This window comes from Mixophyes fleayi, chromosome 6, assembly GCF_038048845.1.
Source record: "Mixophyes fleayi isolate aMixFle1 chromosome 6, aMixFle1.hap1, whole genome shotgun sequence".
NCBI lineage: Eukaryota > Metazoa > Chordata > Amphibia > Anura > Limnodynastidae > Mixophyes > Mixophyes fleayi.
In genome coordinates, this window is record NC_134407.1 from 72,980,785 (window position 1) to 73,003,320 (window position 22,536).

At 39.4% G+C, this 22,536-nt stretch overlaps 1 protein-coding gene across 2 annotated transcripts in view; it reads right to left on the reverse strand.

The window, feature by feature from the left end:
• Positions 1-347: 347 nt before the first annotated feature.
• SOX9 (SRY-box transcription factor 9) overlaps positions 348-22,536 on the reverse strand; it is a 38,751-nt gene continuing 16,562 nt past the window's right edge. Inside the window, exons 2-4 of one of the 2 annotated variants that reach the window (XM_075216857.1) lie at positions 5,036-5,818; positions 3,483-3,736; positions 348-2,627 (exon numbers count right to left, since the gene is read on the reverse strand). In XM_075216857.1, coding sequence (XP_075072958.1) covers positions 1,864-2,627; positions 3,483-3,736; positions 5,036-5,466 — 1,449 coding nt within the window. In that variant the 5' untranslated portion in view covers positions 5,467-5,818 and the 3' untranslated portion in view covers positions 348-1,863. Of the gene's footprint in view, positions 2,628-3,482; positions 3,737-5,035; positions 5,820-22,536 lie in introns of those variants that run through there. The other variant, XM_075216858.1, reaches the window with a different exon arrangement.

Consider the following 22,536-nt stretch of genomic DNA (forward strand, 5'->3'; position numbering starts at 1 on the left):
AGTTGAGCAAAGGCTTAAAGGTGTTCAAGCACAAAATTAAAATATACTTCTTGAAAATACATAATGTGGAATAAAATATAAAATTTGGAAATGTAGCCAATCAGTTTAATAGGAACCAGTGACAAAGCATAATGTGTCTATGATGTCACTGTATCATGGTTTGATAGTCTGCTATTCAAATGATGTAATTGGTCGTATGTGAATTAATGGTCTGCATTTTCAAGTATATTGTCTAAAATACAAAATGCCCACATTCATTGTGTTTAGGCAACAGATACACAGGTAATTTCACTGTATCGCATAGCCACCGTCATTTTCTTTTAATTACAAATGCAAGGATTCACCAATTCACTTTTAGTACATTGTATTATATTTATTGCAAAACAATACATAAAAGGATAAGTTTCACAAAAAGACAGAAAATAGAAAAACAAAATTGCACAAAAAAAAATGAACAGAATGATCCACAGACTTCCAAAGTCAGCTTTGTATACTCTTTTATTTAAGTTAAAGGAACTTTTAAGGCCTGCTTTTTGTAATGAAGACATTCTTTTGTGGAGTGCTCTATGACAACATAGCATTTACAAATAAAATTAAATTTTGAAGACAAAATTCTTTTTTTAAGCAAAAGTTAAAATCATTTGCCAAAGTCAAACTGCATTTTATGTCAAAATAGTTATAACTGTCGTCACAAGACTAATTTCTCTGTGCGTGAATAATTAGATATGGAAAAAAACTTCAAAAAAAGTACATGGCTCATTGCATGTATAAAGAATTACAAAACATGTTTAGTGTTGCATCAAAACATTAACAAAATTGGAAAAAAAAATCCTCAGGGAATTAATTGGGAAATAACTCAATAAATGCTTTGCCATTTATTTGTATGCAGATTAGAGCATCTGATATGTTTATAATTCTATTAAAAGAAGGAACTTAGAACACAAAATAAGCTGGAAATATGAAATAAGACAATAAAAACCCATAATTTAACAAAAAGCGTATTTTCCAAAGGCGGAATCAGCAGCATGCTAATATATATCTTTTTTGTACAAAAGAAATTTTAAAAGTTCGGGAATCTTTATGTAGCATTTTTTTTTTTTTTCAATATTATTTTATTATAAAATAAATAATTTAAGAATGTGACATCTGATGTGAAATCTGCAAAAGGCAAATTTTCAATTCAACCAGTTTTCTGCTGGAGATTATTAAAAGTTGCAAAGGGCACTTGTTTGAGGGCTGGCACATACTGTTTATTAGGCAACGTGTGAATTATCTTCAACCACAATTTTTAATTATTGGCACTTGGGTATAAATGTTGAAATACAATTCCTACTTCAAAGGCAACTGACAACAGTAAATCCAATTATAACCCACTGTTTGGTTGATTTATGGCCAAAAACTATCACTGCTCAATATTCAAACAAACATTATGCAAGACTAAAGTTTTTATTGTTTACAAAAATATTTTTCAATTGCGTGAAAAAGTGAATGTAAAACTAGCTGAGCAGTTGTAGGAAACAATTTCTTACAATTTATCTTTTTCTAAAATATAAATGTATAAACCCCCATATAAAAGGCAATAGAACATACACAGTACATACTAAAATATATCAGATTGAGACTAGTCCTCACAGAGGATGTATAATTACAAAGTCTCTTCAAGAATCAAGTTGCTGGTTTTCTAAAGTATCTTCTCTTGCTTCATCTGTGTATACAGGTGACAAGGAATTACTATTTAGAAGCATTACACCCATTCTCACTGGCTGCCAGCAGAGGGTGTTAAGCCTCATATAAGACAAGGGCACTGCTTGACTTGTGGTGGATGAACTGTCTTTTGAAAGTCAATGACCTATAGTTGGTTCTCTATGGCCTGGTCAGCTGTGTGTAGACAGGTTGCTCCCAGTGTTGCGGGCTGTGTGTCTGGGGAATAGACGGGACCCCCGTTGTGTCTGCAATAGGAGTGTACATGGGACGCTGGCTTGGGTTCATGTAGCTGAATGTTGAGTAGAGGCTTGAGCTCTGGCCGGCAGCATGACTGTAATAGGCATTAGAGCCCTGGTGCTCGGTGTAATCGTACTGTGAGCGTGTGATGGTAGGGTATGAAGAGCTGTAATGTTGGAGGTTGAAGGAGCTGTAGTTGAGCTGCTGTGGGGAGTGCTGCTGCTGCTGATCACTGTAATGGCTTGGGCTAAGCTGCTCGGTCTTGATGTGTGTCCTCTGCTGGGACTGGCTCTGCTCGTTGTTCAGAGTTGACAATGTGTGTTGTTGCTGGGGCTGTTGTGGTTGCTGCTGAGGCTGCTGTTTGGGCATCCATGTGTGTCCAGCCCCTGCAGTGGCGCTGTTTGTATTGTTGATGCCGTAACTGCCTGTGTAAGTCACCTGTGTGGAGGCGACTCCTGGATGGCCATTTGGTGGCAGGTATTGGTCGAACTCATTGACATCAAAGGTCTCAATGTTGGAGATCACCTCACTGCTTAGCTCTCCGATATCCACATCACGGAAATCAATGTGAGGGGGTTGGCGACCACTCTCCTGCAGGGGGCGACCTTCACGCTTCAGATCTGGCTTCCCAGGCTGCACATCTGTTTTAGGGGTGGTTGGTGGTGTTGGTGGGCCCTGTGACTGACCTGCAGCAAAAGGGGAAATACAAATGATATTATTTAACTTACAACATGTAAATATAATTGTAAAAAATCCATAACATTGTATAGTTAACAGTGAGTAGTTATGTTTACAATTGTATGGACTAAATTTCTAGTTATTTATTTTTTACTAAATAAGCTAATACTATGAGGCCAGAGGGTTAAATAAAGTTACCATAATAAGTATTGTAAGAGTGTGTTATATACTTTATATCACAGTTCCTCAAAGCCGACAAAAATCTCCTATAAGCAGGTGCCATAGAACTGCATTGATAACATTGATAATGATTAACTCCAGATTTCTACAGTCTACAGGTTAACTCAACATACGCTGGGAAGAAGCTCTGTGTTTAGCTAGAAATCTATTGATTTACTGTAACTAGGGCACATATAAAAAAAATGAAAAAACAACTAATGTACCTAACAATGTTAGTACACAGAGCTCAACAATTGGCATTTGACATTTGAACAGCTCAGTCATTATATAAACTATGACTAGCAGCACCGTATAAGTAAAATAAAGCCTCATATATACTAGAAGTTTGCATGGCTAGTATACATCACACACCGCATAGGCCACCAGAATCATCTATATGTCTGCCCTTGTCAGTCACAGCCTACTAGTTTTTTTGCATTTATTCTACAGCTATAACTTGTACAAAGAAAAAAAAAAGTGTATGGATTCTTGACTTTTTAAAACTAATGTGAAAAATATTTCAGACAGTTATAAGTTAAAGCACTGAATTTTTCCCTGAAAAGCTTAAGAAAATTATACATGGCTATCATTTTATAATTAAATCCAATTATGGGCAGTAGATTAGATTGGTAGCATTTTAGTACCTGAGTGTTCCCCTGGGGAGTGGACTTCACTCATACTGGAGGCAGAATGTGGGGAGTCAGCCTGTAGAGCCTTGAAGATAGCAGTTGGTGAGATGTGGGTCTGCTCAGAACCATCCTCTTGCTCAGCCTGGCCATTCTTGACAGACTTTCTCCTACGTGGCTGGTACTTATAATCTGGATGATCTTTCTTGTGCTGAATTCTCAGTCTCTCTGCTTCCTCCACAAAAGGGCGCTTTTCACCGTCATTCAGAAGCCTAACAAAATGCAAAAAGGTCAGTATTCTTAAGTAAACAACATGTACATGTGAAAGAGAACTCTGAAATAAGGGCACAGTATAGCTATACTTAAATAAAAATGCAGCACATCTCTAAAATATTCATACTGCTTTAAATAATAACAGAACACACATGCAGCACTATATAAAAATGTCTATAATTCGGCTCTGTGTAAACTACAAGTCACATCAATTAAACCTCATCTAAACAAGTCACATCAATTAAACCTCCTCTAAACACAGAAGCTTCCAGATTTTAAAATGATTTTTTTTATCGAGAAACAAAACCTTCAAAAGTCCAACGAATGCTTCTCTGCTTAATGAGGATGCATAGGTACTAACGGGGTTAATTGCTAAGCTATGCAGAGGTGCTGGACAGTCCTGCCAGGCTATGGCAGTTAATGTGTCTATATGCTGGATGTGCAGAATCATTGGCGACCGTGCGGCATGAATCTCATTTTACAGGACAGGAAGACTTTTCTGCGATCAGATAAAGGTAAAATAAGCCCTTTGAAGTGGTTTAAGCAATTCCTTTACATACAGGAGGAGAAACCTCAGGCTACAGTGCATGCACCTGAGCCCTCCAGCGGCCAAAAACACAGTAAGCTATCCCACCAGGGGTTAAACACCATTATATAACAAGATATCTCATGCATTAAGGTTAAAACAAACATCCACAATTAATTACACTGTACATTATAATATTATACCCAGTGCCTACACGTCTAATCTGCACACTACTTAAATGTATCTAGTCAATATTAGTAAGCCAAAAGCGATCTGCAAATTCTAAACATTGCAAAAGTTTAGTAAGAAAACAAAACAAATAAAAACCCCACTTGCGTACATGCTCTAATTAATTTCCGTGCACCCAGCAGGAAAAAGTGTGCGTAAAGAAAAGTTACGTTTCAAACAACCGGCTGCACAGAGCGCAAAATCATTCATAGCGCAGCTGTCATTAATCTGGCGCTGTACTGTGAGAACATTACAGCTGTACACTATACCCCCGAGATGCCCAGACTGTCTCATACTGCAAATAACCGGAACTAATGGGCAGATGCTAAGGGCATACAGTGATCCTGCCAACGCAGACCTACAGGCAAGAAATCGCAGGTAACATTAGCGGCATACAAAACGCACAATATCTGTACAAGTAATTACAAATGGGTCACTTATAACATTTGTTTCTAGATGGATACAATGCAAAGCGCAGAAAGTAAGCGCAGTTAGAGACTTGGGTATTGAATGTCATGCATAATAAGCTATGCCAGTCACTTACCTCCACAGCTTGCCCAGGGTCTTGCTGAGTTCTGCGTTGTGGAGATGAGGGTACTGGTCAGCGAGCTTCCTCCGTGCCGCCTGCGCCCACACCATAAACGCGTTCATTGGTCTCTTCACGTGGGGTTTGCTCTTACTGGAGCCATTCACCCTAACAGGCATTGGCACCAGGGTCCAGTCATATCCCTTCAGCACCTGGCTGACGGCTTCTCTGATGCAAACAGGGAACTTCTCATCCTCTGTCTCCTTCTTCATTTCCTGATCCCCCTTGGGGAAGGTGTTCTCTTGTGGTCTTGTGTTCTCAGTATCGGAGCCTGAGCCAGACGGGCAGGGGGATCCCGCAGAGTCCTCAGACATGGAAGGGCTGGGAGCCCCAGACATGCATTTATCTTGCTCTTCTGTCATCTTCATGAAGGGATCCAAGAGATTCATACGAGAACTGAGTAATAACGAAAATATATATATATAGATGTACAAGGTAGGTAGGAGGTGGCACCACTAAGCTGCTCTCACCAGTCTCACGCGTTCAATCTGCAAAGTCTTTTGCAAAATAAAATATGAACCATATGGGATTGAATAGTCTTCCAAGCTCCTTACACGCAGTGGGACTTCTCTTAGCGGATTGCAACCTTCCCCGCTCGCTTCAGGAGCCCAAACACCAACTAAACTTCCAAATCTGCTTTATAAGACTGAATAAATACCAGCACTCAGCTCATCGTATCCAATCCCCAGCAAGCACGGCGGAGCTGATTGGCTGCGGCATCCCTGTGGGCGGAGTCTTATCCTATTCCAGAACAGAAGAAAAAAAGACCTGAGAGTAAAAGTAAGAAGCTGAAAGTTGTAGTCAGTGCTGCTATCTAGCTGAACATTCTGCCTTTGTTTGGCTAGACAGTAGTTACACATACAAAGTTATATATTCTGTAACTCTCACCCATGCACATCCCACTGCCAAGTGCTCTGATTAAAGACATACTTATAATTATTAATACAGAGAGCATGTATGGTGGTTCTGTATGATAAGAGCACGCAACGTGCAGAACTTGTCAATTGGAACCCAAATGGGTCAGAACTCGACAGTCAGACTAATGTATCATGCAAACCCCACCACTGGCGGTGTGCGTGCTCTGAAGCGGTCTAGAGCCATGTAGTAGATTCATAGTTGGTTCATTTTCCTGAAATCAGGGACTGGGTTTCTGAGCTGATGATACCTAACCCCTGTGTCTCTCCAATATTTCCCCTATCACTGGTTACTTGTGCTGTACACGAAAATACCAACTGCTGTTTAGAGAGAGCATACCCTGAAAACGACGTTCTTAAAAAATATCAGCAGTAATAAAATGTTATAATATATATATATATATATATATATCTTTATACACACAGGTCTGTGCTTGAACCCGCAGCAAAGGTGAGATGGATACGAGTCAGATGGATATAAAGATAAAAGTTAGTAGTTTTTATTTCATACTCATTGGGTTGTAAACTCACGATTTTCTGTTTTTAATGTTTGCCACCATCTAAAATATAGTGAATTACTTAAAAATATGTTATTATTTAAATAATTCAAACTATAATATACTAAGCAATTACTTTTGTACGTTTCACTCTATTATCTGAGGGTTGTAATTCTACTCTTTAACCAGAGGGGGCACCAAAGCATCAGAAACCCAAGCCCTTCATTCCCTCGCCTGGTCTTAGAATCCCAGTTTTGGGGGAGGAGTGGAGTAAAGAGGTGACTTTTTAAGCCACATTGAACAGCATTAATAAGCGTTGCATAGTAACCCTGCAGAGAATAGGTAGCAATGTTTGACCACTGATTGCTGTTAATTACACCTATCTTCGGCAAATAACGAGGCCACCTCTACTGAGCTACCTTTCTAATGCAAGTATTCGTTATCAGAGACCATGGGTTCTTTATCTACAAAGCAATGTGTTTATTTACATCGGTCGGACCGACATGAATTAATGAAAAAATAATCATGAAGTTCGAATGCAATTTTTAATCGATTTTTTTGTTCTTCTTAAAATTACTTTTAATCCGGTAGAACCATTTTCAGTAAAATAATTGCTATATTTCAGTAGTAAATATGTTGTCACTAGTAATACAATATTTATTATATACGTATAATACAGTATTACTTTGCATTAATACTATTTTATTATGGGCGGACAATAATATATCAATGTAATTGAAATTTAGACCAGCATCATAATGCAAGTGAGAATTGTATATTATTTTCTCCGTGTTAATAAAGAATTGTAAATTGTAAATCGAGTGTGGAAATGATAAATGATCAGAGCACGCAGCGCTGCTAGATCGGGGTCTCTTGTTCCCACCTTGTACAATATATGGCTTGTGATAATGAACAAGAAAAGGTATTCACGATAGTCTGCTTAATGATAATATTGTTGTTACATTGCATTTTAAACGATTGCACACAAAATAAAAGGAATAAACAGCTTATCTCAACTTATTTATAATGGCAATATTGTTTTAAAATTCCTAGCTATACAGGAATATACATTTTTAATGTAAACTAACCCGATAAAATTGCTTAATATCTGTATTAATTGCCTAATGTACAAGTCTTAAAGGAGGAATAGGGACGCAAATTTATTTAGCACACTAAAAAATAATAGGTGTGTATATTTGTGTCCTTAACTAAAACAAGGCTTAAAATGTGTTTCATCTAATAATGTCATATACTTAACACAAATAGTGTTATTGGCAACATTTTTTTTAACTAAGTTTAGAAAATTGTAAACAATTAAGAATTTAAAAGTTAGGCTGAAGAGAGCAATGAACAATAACAGCTACACAAGTTATATAACTGCTACACTATTTCTCTGTTTATTTTTTTTTTTACATATTGATATCGCACAAAATTATATAATAAGGAATAATTATTAAAAAGTTCACCAAGACAGAGCTACATATAAAACAAATCTACTGAGATCTTTACCGAGGGCAGCACTAAAACGACTGCAAATTGCTCCTACTCAAAAGTGCTGTAGAGTTCTAATAAGTGTTGTACAAACTGGGTGTTATTTTTATTATGATATTTTTATTATTTGATGCTATTTTCTCAAGTAATTTTTTAAAATTATTTCAGCAGGAAAAACAGCTATATAACATTAATAATTATATGTCATACACAATAATTGAAAACATTACCTGTGATTTGGTTTTTGCTACTAAATCGAACGTACACATCATGTCTCTTGGTTTTTTTTTTTTCATTTCATAGTGTCATTCTTGTTATCTTTAGAACACAGCTGTATCTTCTGTAGTGTGTTTGTCAGGTGATTTAATTACCTAATGTTTATTTGTGTGTGCTAACCTGAAGATAAAAATGGACTGCAAAAGTTTAGTGAGCATAAGTTCTCAGTGGAAAGGAAAACGTTTATTGAACAAGGGGTTCTCTGTGGGAAGGTAAAAGTTAAGTGAGTAGGAGTTATCATTGGAAAGGTAAAATGTAAGTAAGTAGTTCTCATTATAAAGGTGAGTTTACTTAGAGACGGTTCTCTCGTTGGGAGAGAGAAATACCGTTTCTGGAGGTTAGATCTCTACCTTTCCCATCAACCTGGCTAATGATTTTGGTGTGCTACAATTTACATCCGTCTAACAGCAATATAGGAGTTATAGTTAAAAATGTTAGGAGCCAGGGATTGCTGTAGCGGTACCTCCGGCTGCCTGTCAGTCATCCGTAAGACGCGTGTATTTTGTGTATGACGTTGGTGTAAATATTATTTCTGCGCAAAATTCCCAATAGATGCAGGAGCGAGGATTGAGAGAGTATCTCTTTGCTTCCAAAACACAGAGAACAAAAAGCCAGTCAGGGCTGCAAACTGCAGTATACAAGAAGGCTTTGGATGTCAGAGAAACGTCCCTGGACCCCTGGTTTGATGCAAGTATTTACACTAAAAACATATGCGTTTTGTAGTGCTCTCCAAGTCAATGCGCAAAGACGCCAGCCTTTTAGCGACAGTCAAGTGTGTGTGTATGTGTCACAAGGGAGATTAATGGGTCTTCTTAGAAGAGGCTTCAGCTAAAAAAGATACACAGAGGATCAAGGATGCATGAAAAGGTTTAAAAGGGATCTATTTGTCTTTGAGTTGAAGGATTTCCTTGCCCTGAACACGTTGCTCTTGGTGGCTGTTTTCCTCTCAAGTTTGTTTTGTAAATAGCAACATGTGATCTATTCTTACTTCAGTAATAAATACACTGCCAACCCGATCACAAAAGATCAACTTTGTAGTCTGACTTGTCTTGTTTAAACACTCTCTTCAGGTGATATAATAATTTATTTCCAAATTAATATGTGTCTGCCTATTATTGGACACTTCTGTAATCTGGATTTCTATTAATATCCAAAACCACTAGGTTGGTTGTTGCTTCTCTATGTACCATAATTAAAATATTGCACTTGTGTTTAAGTGGAGCAGTAGATCATTTATTTTTTGTATAGCTTTATGGCAAAATATTAGTTGCATTATGAATTATAGTAATGGACTTATTTTTTTTTATTTGGCTAATTGTTTGAGCATCATTCCATAAACATAATTAAATAGGTAATGAACAAGTGACCCATCCCTCCTGCTCATTTTCTTATCTAAACTGCTGCACCATGGGTCAGATGTACAAAGGATTTTGTGCCTCTCAGCTTCCTTGATAACAATATCATGGTCAAAACATGCTAAAACACAATAAGCCTGATGCTCAGTTAGGAGCAAAAACAAAAAAAAACAAAAAAGGAGTTAGTTGTCTCCTGGAGAAACCATGTTACAATACAAGGGGTGCAAATGAGTTTATTATTTTGCACATAATTAAAACACTGGCTGCTTTTTCATGTAGCACACAAATACTTGATAACTTTATTTTTATAGTGAAATGTAAAGTTGGTCTAGGACATGTCCTACCCCAACTATAAATCTGTCCACACATTTTCAATTTACCCCCCCCCCCCCCTCCAATGCAACTTGGTTTTGCCCAGGTGCAAATTTGCTCTGTTATCTTGCTTTTCTCCTAACTCAGCATCAGTCCCAATGTTACTTCCCATGAAAAGCCAGAACAGCGCTAGTGTAGGTAAATGAACCAGCCTACAGCCTTGATAAATATTTTTTAGCTGACATTAAATGTACCCCAAAGATACCTCAGACATAGTTTTAGGGTACATTAGCCTGTTCAATATAAACTACCGTTAACTGTATTAATATAAAATAAAATATGTGAAGAAAACACACATTAAAGGCTAGAACATACACATGAAAAACAATGTTAGCGAAAACGCAGACTAAACTTTGTATTTTGTCCTCAATGCAACAGAATGTTAGAAGCACATTAATGAATTTCCAAGCTTCCCTGCACCATTGTGTATATTTTATAAAGCATTAATGCTTCTCCGCATTGCAGAGAGCATCTCAATTGATGGGAAGAAAAATAGAAGCAGAGCAAGCGCTTGTCATAATGTGTGTGTGTGTACATGCTCATTTGTGTACATTAAAATAACGCCCTTGTGTACAACGCCTAAGGGATACTTCATAACGTTTACAGACTTAAGAGTTATATCATTAGAAAAAAATACTTTTTGAAACCCTGGCATGCATTCCTTTCATTATATTTTATAATCCCTTAGTGCAGTGTAGTCTGTGATATTTCATGAGGGGAACCGTTTATACCGTTTAAGTACATGTTTACAAGCCAGTTACTACTGAAATATTGTATAGAGTTTAAGGAGGTTTCCACAGAAGCTGAATGTTATAAAATATCTGTCTTTCTACAGTATCTGTTCGTCTGTCCGTCCACCTACAGTGCATAAGAACTCCTGCCTAGGAATTACTGGTATTAAACATGTAGCTCTTTAATAATATTTGGCACCTGTGCTATCTGTTGTTCTTTCTTAGTTGCAATAAGATTAATACACTATTGCTAAAACCCAAAAGTAGGAAGTAGCATTTTGGAAAGCAGATAAATAATGTTCCACAGCGCTGATAAAGTAACAGCTTGGAATTTCATAATGCAAGTGTACAAGGCACAGAATTATTTCCAGCACATTCCTCTTTTGTCCTTGCAAACAGTCCATATCTGTATGTGGACAAAGTAACATATCTTACCTTCACCTATTAACATATTAACTTTTCTCTAGGCAACTTATTCAATGCTAAATGATTTATTATCACGTTCATTTGCAAAGCTCATGCCTCATTTTACAATATTAGTAGTGAAGTTTGTCAAAGTCATCCATCCATGTGTTGTCCAACCAGATATAAATTAATATATATATATATACATTTTATATATGTGTCTGAGATTTGTCACAGAATAACTCTATAGACATAGAAGTTTCCATCTATACGAATGTCACATAACAGCATACACTTAATTCTACCAGATACATTCTAAAATTAATGGCCAGTGGGTTTCTTTTTCTTTTGTGGCCTCGTTATGGTATTTAAATCTCTTCCGATTGATTGCAAAAAAGACCTGTCATGTTGGGGAGAGTCTGTGTGCAAGCTATTGCCAACGAATTACAAGCAATTGTTCTAAAATCTCACGATAATGTGACCACTGGGTGGCGCTATTCTGTTCGTGAGTACAGATGATAATTCATTTCCCCACACAAAACAACATGGCAGCTTACAATCATAAAATTAATTAATTAGAATAGCACATCTCTCTCTATAATCTATATATCTACAGAATAGCATAACTATAATCTATAGATACAAATGAGAATACCATTAGGTTATAAATATATATGATTTTGATGCTTTTATGTATTTTAACCTGGTCTTAGTCCACTTGGCATTTTATAAATTGTAACATGTCTCTGTGAACTCTTCAAGGCTCCCTATAGGCACATACAGATTTATATAGCACTGTACATGTCATTTTCAACCAGAGATTACCCCCAAAACCTTGCCATTTGGTTTTTAGTGCCTGAGCTACAGACAGACCATAATGTGGACTATTTACTAACAATGTGCAAATATGCAGCAATCCACGGCAAGCAATAAGCAATACAACTTGATTGATCTAGTGCAATTTATACAATAAAAGCAAATATTTGATTGGTTACTATGGACTATTGCACATTTACACTTTGTTTATAAAGAACCGCCCAAAACACTTTTGAATGTTATTGTTATGCACTTGGTAATCTTTAACCACTAAGCAAATCTTCCTCCCTAATTAACTAATTAATTAGACATGCATTGACATGTGAATGTGAAATTGAAAAATGTAGCAACATACAGTACTATTATACTGCGTAGTGTGAACGTGGTCTCCATTGGGATCAATGATCCTTAAATAGCACTTGATATATTTCATCTATACATAAAGAGGGTCACATGATTTCAGTGTAGCAGTGCAGACTGAACCATGATTTCAGGGTAAAGTCACACTCTATTCCCATGGGTGCCTTGCAGGCCTGGTATATTTACTAAGCATCCAAAGCAGTGGTGTTTGCTTAAGAACACAGTGTATTGATAACATGTATTGGAAGGTATATTATGAACGAGCTTCAAAACCAAATATTTATCACGTTAGTCATGCTCATTTCAGGAGCCAAAAATATTTCAGAAACATGCGGTTTTCATGTATAATATTAATATTATTACTCACGCAGCGCTAATGTTTTCTCCTATATGACCAACATGCTACAATTATCGATAATTACTCTACAATAATTGAAAAGCACTAACATGCTATGCAGCGCTGAAAAATGAGTAAAGACATGATGACACACACACATATCTAAACAGATCTCTTGTCTGTAACTTGCAGATCTCAAACATTGTACTGGCTGTCATTATTAATGGATATTTTATTTAGTATGGCTTCAAAATAAAGCAATGGATTTTTTTCTTACGTTTTTTTTATTTTATTATTTGATTTCTTTCTGTAGAATGACCAGAACCCCAAAATATTTTGTAATATTATAAAAAGAGCATTAAAGAGAACAGAAAAATAACAGGAATAAGGAAAGGAAATTCTACAAATTCAATTAAGAAAAAAAAGCAAAAAATGGTAACTTTCCTGTGTATTCCTAATATTGCATGGAAGCTGGAAGATATAAATGATAACCACTGGGATTGAAGGTGAAAATCTCCAGGGCTCCTTCACACACATGCTCTGGGATAATGGTACAAATGTATGAAAACGAATTTGTGCTTTAGATGCCTTTTGGTAAATGTTTTCCACTTAGTTTTCATACATGTTGTTTTTATCAATATAATGTATTGTACAGGTAACACATGTTAGCGCATCAGTAAACGGGGCATTACAATTTTATAATACAACAATGGAAATGAGCCTTTTAGAAACCATTCCTTGTATTTTGAATGCACTTTTTAGATGTTAGCATTTGAAAAGCACTTTAAATGGCTTATGTTAAGTTAAATGCAAATAACGTTATTGGCATATAATAATCTTTTTACCTCGGGGCAAACGCACAAAGCGCTAATTCCAAAATTAGTGGTTTGTGCACATACTGATGTAAAATAATCGTATTATGTGCCGAAAACGCAATTTACGTTAAGGTTAACATGAGCCCCTAAGAGCAGATTGGGGTGAAAAAGACCTTAATCCTGTAAGACACTGCATACCCTGGTGGTAATATATAAATACTTATATATATGTATTAAATGATGATTTTAATAATTGAGCAAAGATGTTAGTCCTTTAGATTCAAGTGAAGTTAACATTAATTAAGGCTGATAACCCTATTGATAAAGTGTGAAGAGGGTGGGGCAAGTTGTTATTTAATAGTGTTTAAGGCTATAGGCTATTTATCAAGAACCGACGATACTGGAAATTTCCTATTGGTCTTAATGCTTGCCAGATGCATGCGTACTAGAGCTGGAAGCCCTTCATATAGAAAAAAAATGCTATTTTTTTTAAAAAAAAAAAAATTGAAAAAAATAGAAACAATAAAATAAAATAATCTATTATTTTGCTAATAACACATTTTTTTCTTCCAGTACCCCCAGCTATCGGCGTCCTGTGATAATGGTAGCTATAGGAGGACAGTGGCGTTACTTGTACCACTGCTGTCCATGATAAATAGACAAAGCTTCATCAGAGGCCCCCAGCGAAGATAGTCTTCATCAGCTCTGCGGCTGTGATTTATAGGAAAAGGCCCTAAATCCAGCGACCTATTGATAGTTAGACCCCATAGTGTTGCTCTGGTCCCTGTAGTGCAGAGGTGACAGAAAGCACACTAGACTTGTGCCTAGGGATAGCAGAGGCTGAGAGGCTTTTTACTGCACAATGCATATGTCAAGGCTTTGTTTTCTCATCAGCAATGACATATGTACTGAACGGCTGATGGAAGTATGGAATTAAGTAGCTGGTGCTTATATTAGAAACATGATTTATCTACTTTTATACAGAGACATATACATTTACATAGATCTGTATACAGAATTCATCTAGTACAGTGTCTATGAGTGAAGATTACACTCTAGTTCTAAATGCCTGGGACACATGTAGATAAAATGCGTTAATAGGATTATAAGGAGTTGACAATAGGCTTTGAACCAGGAAGTTTTCAATTTCATTATTATATAGGCTTCGTTTTAGTTTCTTACTGGGGTTCATTGACACCAGAGAAACTACTGTGGATCCATCGTTGAGTTCCATCACTATACACATGCTCGTCCTTAGCCGAGCATGCGCAATAACCACAGAGGGTCATTTCCTCCTTTCCCTGGCAGTGTTAGGTGCTAGTGAAGGTTTTTTTTTGTTAGTTTAGGAAGTAAACCTTGGCATGGTAAATAACAACAGTAGTACATTTTGTATCACTGTAATATGCAGTCACACAAAGTGGTAGTTATTGCTGTCCACTAGCCACAAATAGTAAATATACATCATAGTCCTTAGTGACCTTAGTATGTCTTCCTATTATTTATCTGAAGAGCAGTTTACTAGTGCAGCTTAAAATCACAATATCCAGCTCTGTGATAGGACCGAAAGACAATAGATTGTTCTTGGTAAAAAAAAAGGTGTGGCTAGTAGATGGGGTGGAGCCTAAAGAGCAAAAGTGGTGTGTCTACAGATTTCAATATTATAAACCTTGATGAATTTAATGGTAGCATACCTTTGCTATATAAATAGCAAGTATGACCTGCGTGCGACAGTTGTGCCATTTGGTATTGAACAAAGTAGAATTTTGGCAAATAATTGTATTAAAATTTTAATTTTGCCCTCAAGTTTCAAAATATCCTGTTCTGACAATTTTATACAGAAGTACTGATCACCAGCATTTTTTACTGACCATAAATTTATGTAATGCCATAATGTATGACCAACAAATTAGAAACATGTAAAAGACAAAGGGACTTCAGAATATAGAACTATTATTACAGTGCATGTTAAGCATATTGATATCAGTATGATGTCTGATCCTATTTTTTTTTTCTTACAGACATGTTAAATATATTACTTGTCTTTATAATGACTGTCAGTACATTTACTATTGGTTAACCAGCCGGATTATGCCATGTTGATACATACACTTTATCAGCTGCATTAGTCACTCTGCTCCCATAGTCATCTATGATTTATTACATGCCTCCTGACATTTGATTAAGCACCCATGCAGTGCTGCTTTGTAGAGCAGACTACAAGTACACAGGAGATACTTCCCAACTTTCCTATCGCTGGACAAAGCTGTCCCTCAAATCGGGGCTTTCCTGCCTAAAACGGAACGGTTGGAAGGTATGTTATTAGGACTAATACACATGGGTGCTTTCACTGCATGCAGAATAACTTCTAAGACAGTTACAGTTAGCATGGGAGTAAATTTATCAAGCTGTAAGTTTGAAAAACTGGAGATGTTGCCAATAACAACCAATCAGATTCTAGTTTTCGCTTATTTAGTACATTCTACAAAATGACAGCTAGAATTTGACTTGTTGCTATAGGCAACATCTCCACTTTTTCAAACCTGCAGCTTGATAAATTTATCCCATAGAGAGCAATAGTTCATACATTGTCACCTCTTCGTTCTAACATCCTGGCTACAAGGACAGAAGCCACTGCCACAGCCGTAACTTAAAATTTTAGTGCCTGGGGCAAGAAACAAAAATGCTGTTTTCCCCCTAGACCTCAATTTTAACCAAGTGAACCTAAAATATTTATAAACTGTGCCCTCTTCAGCGTTGCGCCCTGGGTGACCGCCCCTATCGCACAGCCCTAGTTACGGCCCTGACCACTGCTACAGATATCATCATGGGTTTGGTGTGTGTTTAGTTTGACTCAAATAGGATTGATGATTGAACCTCTCTGTCGAAGAACTATCTAATAATCAGTAACAGATGCTGATATCATCAGGATGTTGTTAATTGTGTGGGTCATCTGTGGAATGTGGAATGTGGAATGAGGGGGGAATTCTAGCCACTATAAGTGATAATGTATTATATCCTATAGATTTTGAGGATATTACAAGTCATCAAGGAGTGACAATATAAAGGTTTGAGTTTGAATGCTAGCCATGAAACATCAGGGTGACTTCTAATATTGATAGAAATTAAACAATACTGAATTCATTATTTCTTACTTTCCAAGTTTTTTATTCTAATATATGAAACTTTAAGTTAAGGAATAATATTGGTTATACTGTTGGGGACATATTGTTATATGTAACTGTGCAGCACTATTAAGTGATGGATGAAGAATTCATTGTGTTTATGGACTCACTCTTTAGGGTATATTTACTAAACTGTGGGTTTAGCAACCAATCAGATTCTAGCTGTCATTTTGTAGAATGTACTAAATAAATGATAACTAGAATCTGATTGGTTGCTGTAGGCAACATCTCAACTTTTTCAAACCCGCAGTTTAGTAAATATACACCTTTGTGTGTGTTTTGTTAATGACGATAAGTATTTCTTGCCCAATTCTGTCTATTTGTACTTAAGATAAAGCCTATCCAGTTTTGTTACATGACTCTTTTCAAATGTGTTCCATGATTAATGACATGTTTTAATAGAGTTTGCTACTTTAAGAACAGAGTGCACTCTGGGAAGAGGAAGAACCATAGAGTAAGGAAAGAGATGGGTGCTGTCACGAGCACGCTCCCAGCTCGTGACTTTTGGGTGATTTGCTGTATGAGGTCACACGATTCCAGCCCGCAGTCTCTCTTTACCTATCACCGGGGCTGCCGAGAGGGAGGGGGGGGGACTATTGCCAGGGGCCCGGGCCCTCACTGGCGATTCTTTTTTGTTTAATCTGTTTAGGGGTTGGGGTTGGGGGGTTGCTCCCACTCGTTGGTGGGGGGAGCTGGATAGTTAAGAAAAAAAATAAAAATAAAATAAAACATACTCATGTGATCGCGGCACCGGCATCCCTCCTCCTTTCTCTCTGCTCTGTTCACTCTGAATGTCGGGCGTGATGTCATCAAGTCACACCCGTCATTCAGTGAGGAGCGGTGCAGAGAGGACCAAGTAAAAAGACAGAAGACAGAAGAGAACAGATGAAAGAAGCTAATAGAAGGTAAGCTAAATGGTGAGAGAGAGAGGGAGGCACAGAGTGTGTAAAGGGGTAAGAGAGGCACAGAGTGTGTAAAGGGGTGAGAGAGAGAGAGGGGCACAGTGTGTAAAGGGGTGAGAGAGAGAGAGACACACAGAGTGTGTAAATGGGTGAGAGAGAGAGGCACAGAGTGTGTAAAGGTGTGAGAGAGAGAGGCAAAGAGTGTGTAAAGGGGTGAGAGAGAGAGGCACAGAGTGTGTAAAGGGGTGAGAGAGAGACACAGAGTGTGTAATGGGGTGAGAGAGAGGCACAGAGTGTGTAAAGGGGTGAGAGAGAGAGGCACAGAGTGTGTAAAGAGGTGAGAGAGAGAGAGACACAGAGTGTGTAAAGAGGTGTGAGAGAGAGAGAGAGAGAGAGACACAGAGTGTGTAAAGGGGTGAGACAGAGAGAGGCACAGAGTGTGTAATGGGGTGAGACAGAGAGAGGCAGAGTGTGTAAAGGGGTGAGAGAGAGGCACAGAGTGTGTAAAGGGGTGAGAGAGAGGCACAGAGTGTGTAAAGGGGTGAGAGAGAGAGAGACACACAGAGTGTGTAAATGGGGGGGAGAGAGAGGCACAGAGTGTGTAAAGGTGTGAGAGAGAGAGGCAAAGAGTGTGTAAAGGGGTGAGAGAGAGAGGCACAGAGTGTGTAAAGGTGTGAGAGAGAGAGAGGCAAAGAGTGCGTAAAGGGGTGAGAGAGAGAGGCACAGAGTGTGTAAAGGGGTGAGAGAGAGACACAGAGTGTGTAAAGGGGTGAGAGAGAGAGGCACAGAGTGTGTAAATGTGTGTGAGAGAGAGGCAAAGAGTGTGTAAAGGGGTGAGAGAGAGAGGCACAGAGTGTGTAAAGGTGTGAGAGAGAGAGGCAAAGAGTGTGTAAAGGGGTGAGAGAGAGAGGCAAAGAGTGTGTAAATGGGTGTGAGAGAGAGAGGCACAGAGTGTGTAAAGGTGTGAGAGAGAGAGGCAAAGAGTGTGTAAAGGGGTGAGAGAGAGACACAGAGTGTGTAATGGGGTGAGAGAGAGGCACAGAGTGTGTAAAGGGGTGAGAGGGAGAGGCACAGAGTGTGTAAAGAGGTGAGAGAGAGAGACACAGAGTGTGTAAAGAGGTGTGAGAGAGAGACACAGAGTGTGTAAAGGGGTGAGACAGAGAGAGGCACAGAGTGTGTAATGGGGTGAGACAGAGAGAGGCAGAGTGTGTAAAGGGGTGAGAGAGAGGCACAGAGTGTGTAAAGGGGTGAGAGAGAGGCACAGAGTGTGTAAAGGGGTGAGAGAGAGAGACACACAGAGTGTGTAAATGGGTGAGAGAGAGAGGCACAGAGTGTGTAAAGGTGTGAGAGAGAGAGGCACAGAGTGTGTAAAGGTGTGAGAGAGAGAGAGGCAAAGAGTGCGTAAAGGGGTGAGAGAGAGAGGCACAGAGTGTGTAAAGGGGTGAGAGAGAGGCACAGAGTGTGTAAAGGGGTGAGAGAGAGAGAGACACACAGAGTGTGTAAATGGGGGGGAGAGAGAGGCACAGAGTGTGTAAAGGTGTGAGAGAGAGAGGCAAAGAGTGTGTAAAGGGGTGAGAGAGAGAGGCACAGAGTGTGTAAAGGTGTGAGAGAGAGAGAGGCAAAGAGTGCGTAAAGGGGTGAGAGAGAGAGGCACAGAGTGTGTAAAGGGGTGAGAGAGAGACACAGAGTGTGTAAAGGGGTGAGAGAGAGAGGCACAGAGTGTGTAAATGTGTGTGAGAGAGAGGCAAAGAGTGTGTAAAGGGGTGAGAGAGAGAGGCACAGAGTGTGTAAAGGTGTGAGAGAGAGAGGCAAAGAGTGTGTAAAGGGGTGAGAGAGAGAGGCAAAGAGTGTGTAAATGGGTGTGAGAGAGAGAGGCACAGAGTGTGTAAAGGTGTGAGAGAGAGAGGCAAAGAGTGTGTAAAGGGGTGAGAGAGAGACACAGAGTGTGTAATGGGGTGAGAGAGAGGCACAGAGTGTGTAAAGGGGTGAGAGGGAGAGGCACAGAGTGTGTAAAGAGGTGAGAGAGAGAGACACAGAGTGTGTAAAGAGGTGTGAGAGAGAGACACAGAGTGTGTAAAGGGGTGAGACAGAGAGAGGCACAGAGTGTGTAATGGGGTGAGACAGAGAGAGGCAGAGTGTGTAAAGGGGTGAGAGAGAGGCACAGAGTGTGTAAAGGGGTGAGAGAGAGGCACAGAGTGTGTAAAGGGGTGAGAGAGAGAGACACACAGAGTGTGTAAATGGGTGAGAGAGAGAGGCACAGAGTGTGTAAAGGTGTGAGAGAGAGAGGCACAGAGTGTGTAAAGGTGTGAGAGAGAGAGAGGCAAAGAGTGCGTAAAGGGGTGAGAGAGAGAGGCACAGAGTGTGTAAAGGGGTGAGAGAGAGACACAGAGTGTGTAATGGGGTGAGAGAGAGGCACAGAGTGTGTAAAGGGGTGAGAGAGAGAGGCACAGAGTGTGTAAATGTGTGTGAGAGAGAGGCAAAGAGTATGTAAAGGGGTGAGAGAGAGAGGCACAGAGTGTGTAAAGGTGTGAGAGAGAGAGGCAAAGAGTGTGTAAAGGGGTGAGAGAGAGAGGCAAAGAGTGTGTAAATGGGTGAGAGAGAGAGGCACAGAGTGTGTAAAGGTGTGAGAGAGAGAGGCAAAGAGTGTGTAAAGGGGTGAGAGAGAGAGGCACAGAGTGTGTAAAGGTGTGAGAGAGAGGCAAAGAGTGTGTAAAGGAGTGAGAGAGAGAGGCACAGAGTGTGTAAAGGGGTGAGAGAGAGAGACACAGAGTGTGTAATGGGGTGAGAGAGAGGCACAGAGTGTGTAAAGGTGTGAGAGAGAGAGGCAAAGAGTGTGTACATGGGTGAGAGAGAGAGGCACAGAGTGTGTAAAGGTGTGAGAGAGAGAGGCAAAGAGTGTGTAAAGGGGTGAGAGAGAGAGGCACAGAGTGTGTAAAGGGGTGAGAGAGAGACACAGAGTGTGTAATGGGGTGAGAGAGAGGCACAGAGTGTGTAAAGGGGTGAGAGAGAGAGGCACAGAGTGTGTAAAGAGGTGAGAGAGAGAGAGACACAGAGTGTGTAAAGAGGTGTGAGAGAGAGAGACACAGAGTGTGTAAAGGGGTGAGACAGAGAGAGGCACAGAGTGTGTAATGGGGTGAGAAAGAGAGAGGCACAGAGTGTGTAAAGGGGTGAGAGAGAGAGGCACAGAGTGTGTAAAGGGGTGAGAGAGAGACACAGAGTGTGTAAAGGGGTGTGAGAGAGAGAGAGAGAGAGAGAGAGAGAGGCACAGAGTGATAAAGAAGGTGTGAGAAAGAGGCACAGAGTGATAAAGAAGGGGTGAGAGAAAGACACAGAGTGATAAAGAAGGGGTGAGAGAGAGGCACAGAGTGATGAAGAAGGGGTGAGAGAGAGGCACAGAGTGATGAAGAAGCGGTGAGAGAGAGGCACAGAGTGATGAAGAAGGGGGAAAAGCAGCATGGAGTGTGCAGTGTGATCATAAAGGGGAATGGCATGGTAATGACGGGGCATAGTAATGTGTGTGTGATGGCACAGAGGGCTTGTGGCAATGTAGTGTGTGTGAGGTAGGTGGTGGCTAATTCATGGGTGCTATTTTGTTTGTGGGGTGATAGTGGGGACTATTAATTTAAACATTTTACAATGGGGTGGTTTGGGGGCTATTGAATGTGGGGGGGAGTTTAGGTTTATTTATTAAATGTGAATACTATTATTTTAATGGGGCTGAGAAAGGCCTAATTATTACTCGTGAGTTGTATTGATTTAACGCTTGGGCTGGTTGTCATTTTCTAAATGTACTCATTTTTTTTTCCAAATAGGACCCCCAACATTCCAGGATCCAAACAAGCCACAACTAAAGAAAGCAGCAGCCACAGGTGGTAAAAGTGAGAAGAACAGGTAGGACAGTCTATCAAATGTTGTGATTCTGGTGGGACAATCCAGATTTTTGGTGAGTGTTTTGCCCAATGTAAGGGGCAGGCCAAGACTGTAAACTGTTGATGTACACACTGCATTCTTTCTATACTACACTATGGTGCTAGATGTCCTGAAAGTCAGGTGTACTGGTCCATATGTCACGCTCCGGCAAGCGGCACTGCACCCTTGTGTCAATGGTTTACACAACAATGCAGGTTTTTTTTTTGTAGGAGGGTGGTCTAGAACTTTTCACCTGCTAGCTAAGCCCCAAATAGTATGACCACACCCGTAGAAATGTTTCTGCCGCCGCATCGCAATTTTTTTTTACATGCTTAACTATAAGGGGGCCCCATGAATTTGTTGTACCGGTGCCCTGAATTCCTCTTGGCAGCCCTGCCTATCATACAGGTTATAGACCTACTCAATCGCCCCCAAACAGCGCTCACACCTCCACACACTTCAGGCTTTGCCACCACCTATTGAATACGGGCAATAGGACCCCAATATACTGTCCCACACTGTCACACAAGGCTTTGAGCTGCTCACAGACTGACAAGACCTACACCAGCAAGCAAATGATTAACTCTTCACACCTCCAGACTGTTACACAAATGTAAATGCAACCACACACAGCTTGTTAATCAAATGTATCAACAAATCACACACTGGCATTCAAAGGGTTAACTTGGCCGAGCTATTTTCTTCTTAACAGGCTAATGGATTCATTAGAGTATCAAGGACACAACATATTTAATTATAGATTTAATATCCAAAAGTACAGGGCATACAGATATAAAAAATAATAATGAATAAACAATTATTAGACTGACATAACAAGCAAAACAGTTTAAAATAAAAGGGGTTACCTTCAGAGTGAATTGCATACTCTGCGCCATGGGAAATTGGCAAGGAAGATGGACAGCTTATCAATGTGAATTGATTTCCCAAAGTCTGACCCTGTGGTATACCTGGTCTCAGCCTTTCAAAGACACTTCCACGCCTCTTTCTACCCCCAGGGGGCTGTGGCCTGTGACACTTTTTTCAATCACCATTTGCATGCTGCTTGACTTACTAACCAATTCTACTATGTGATACAA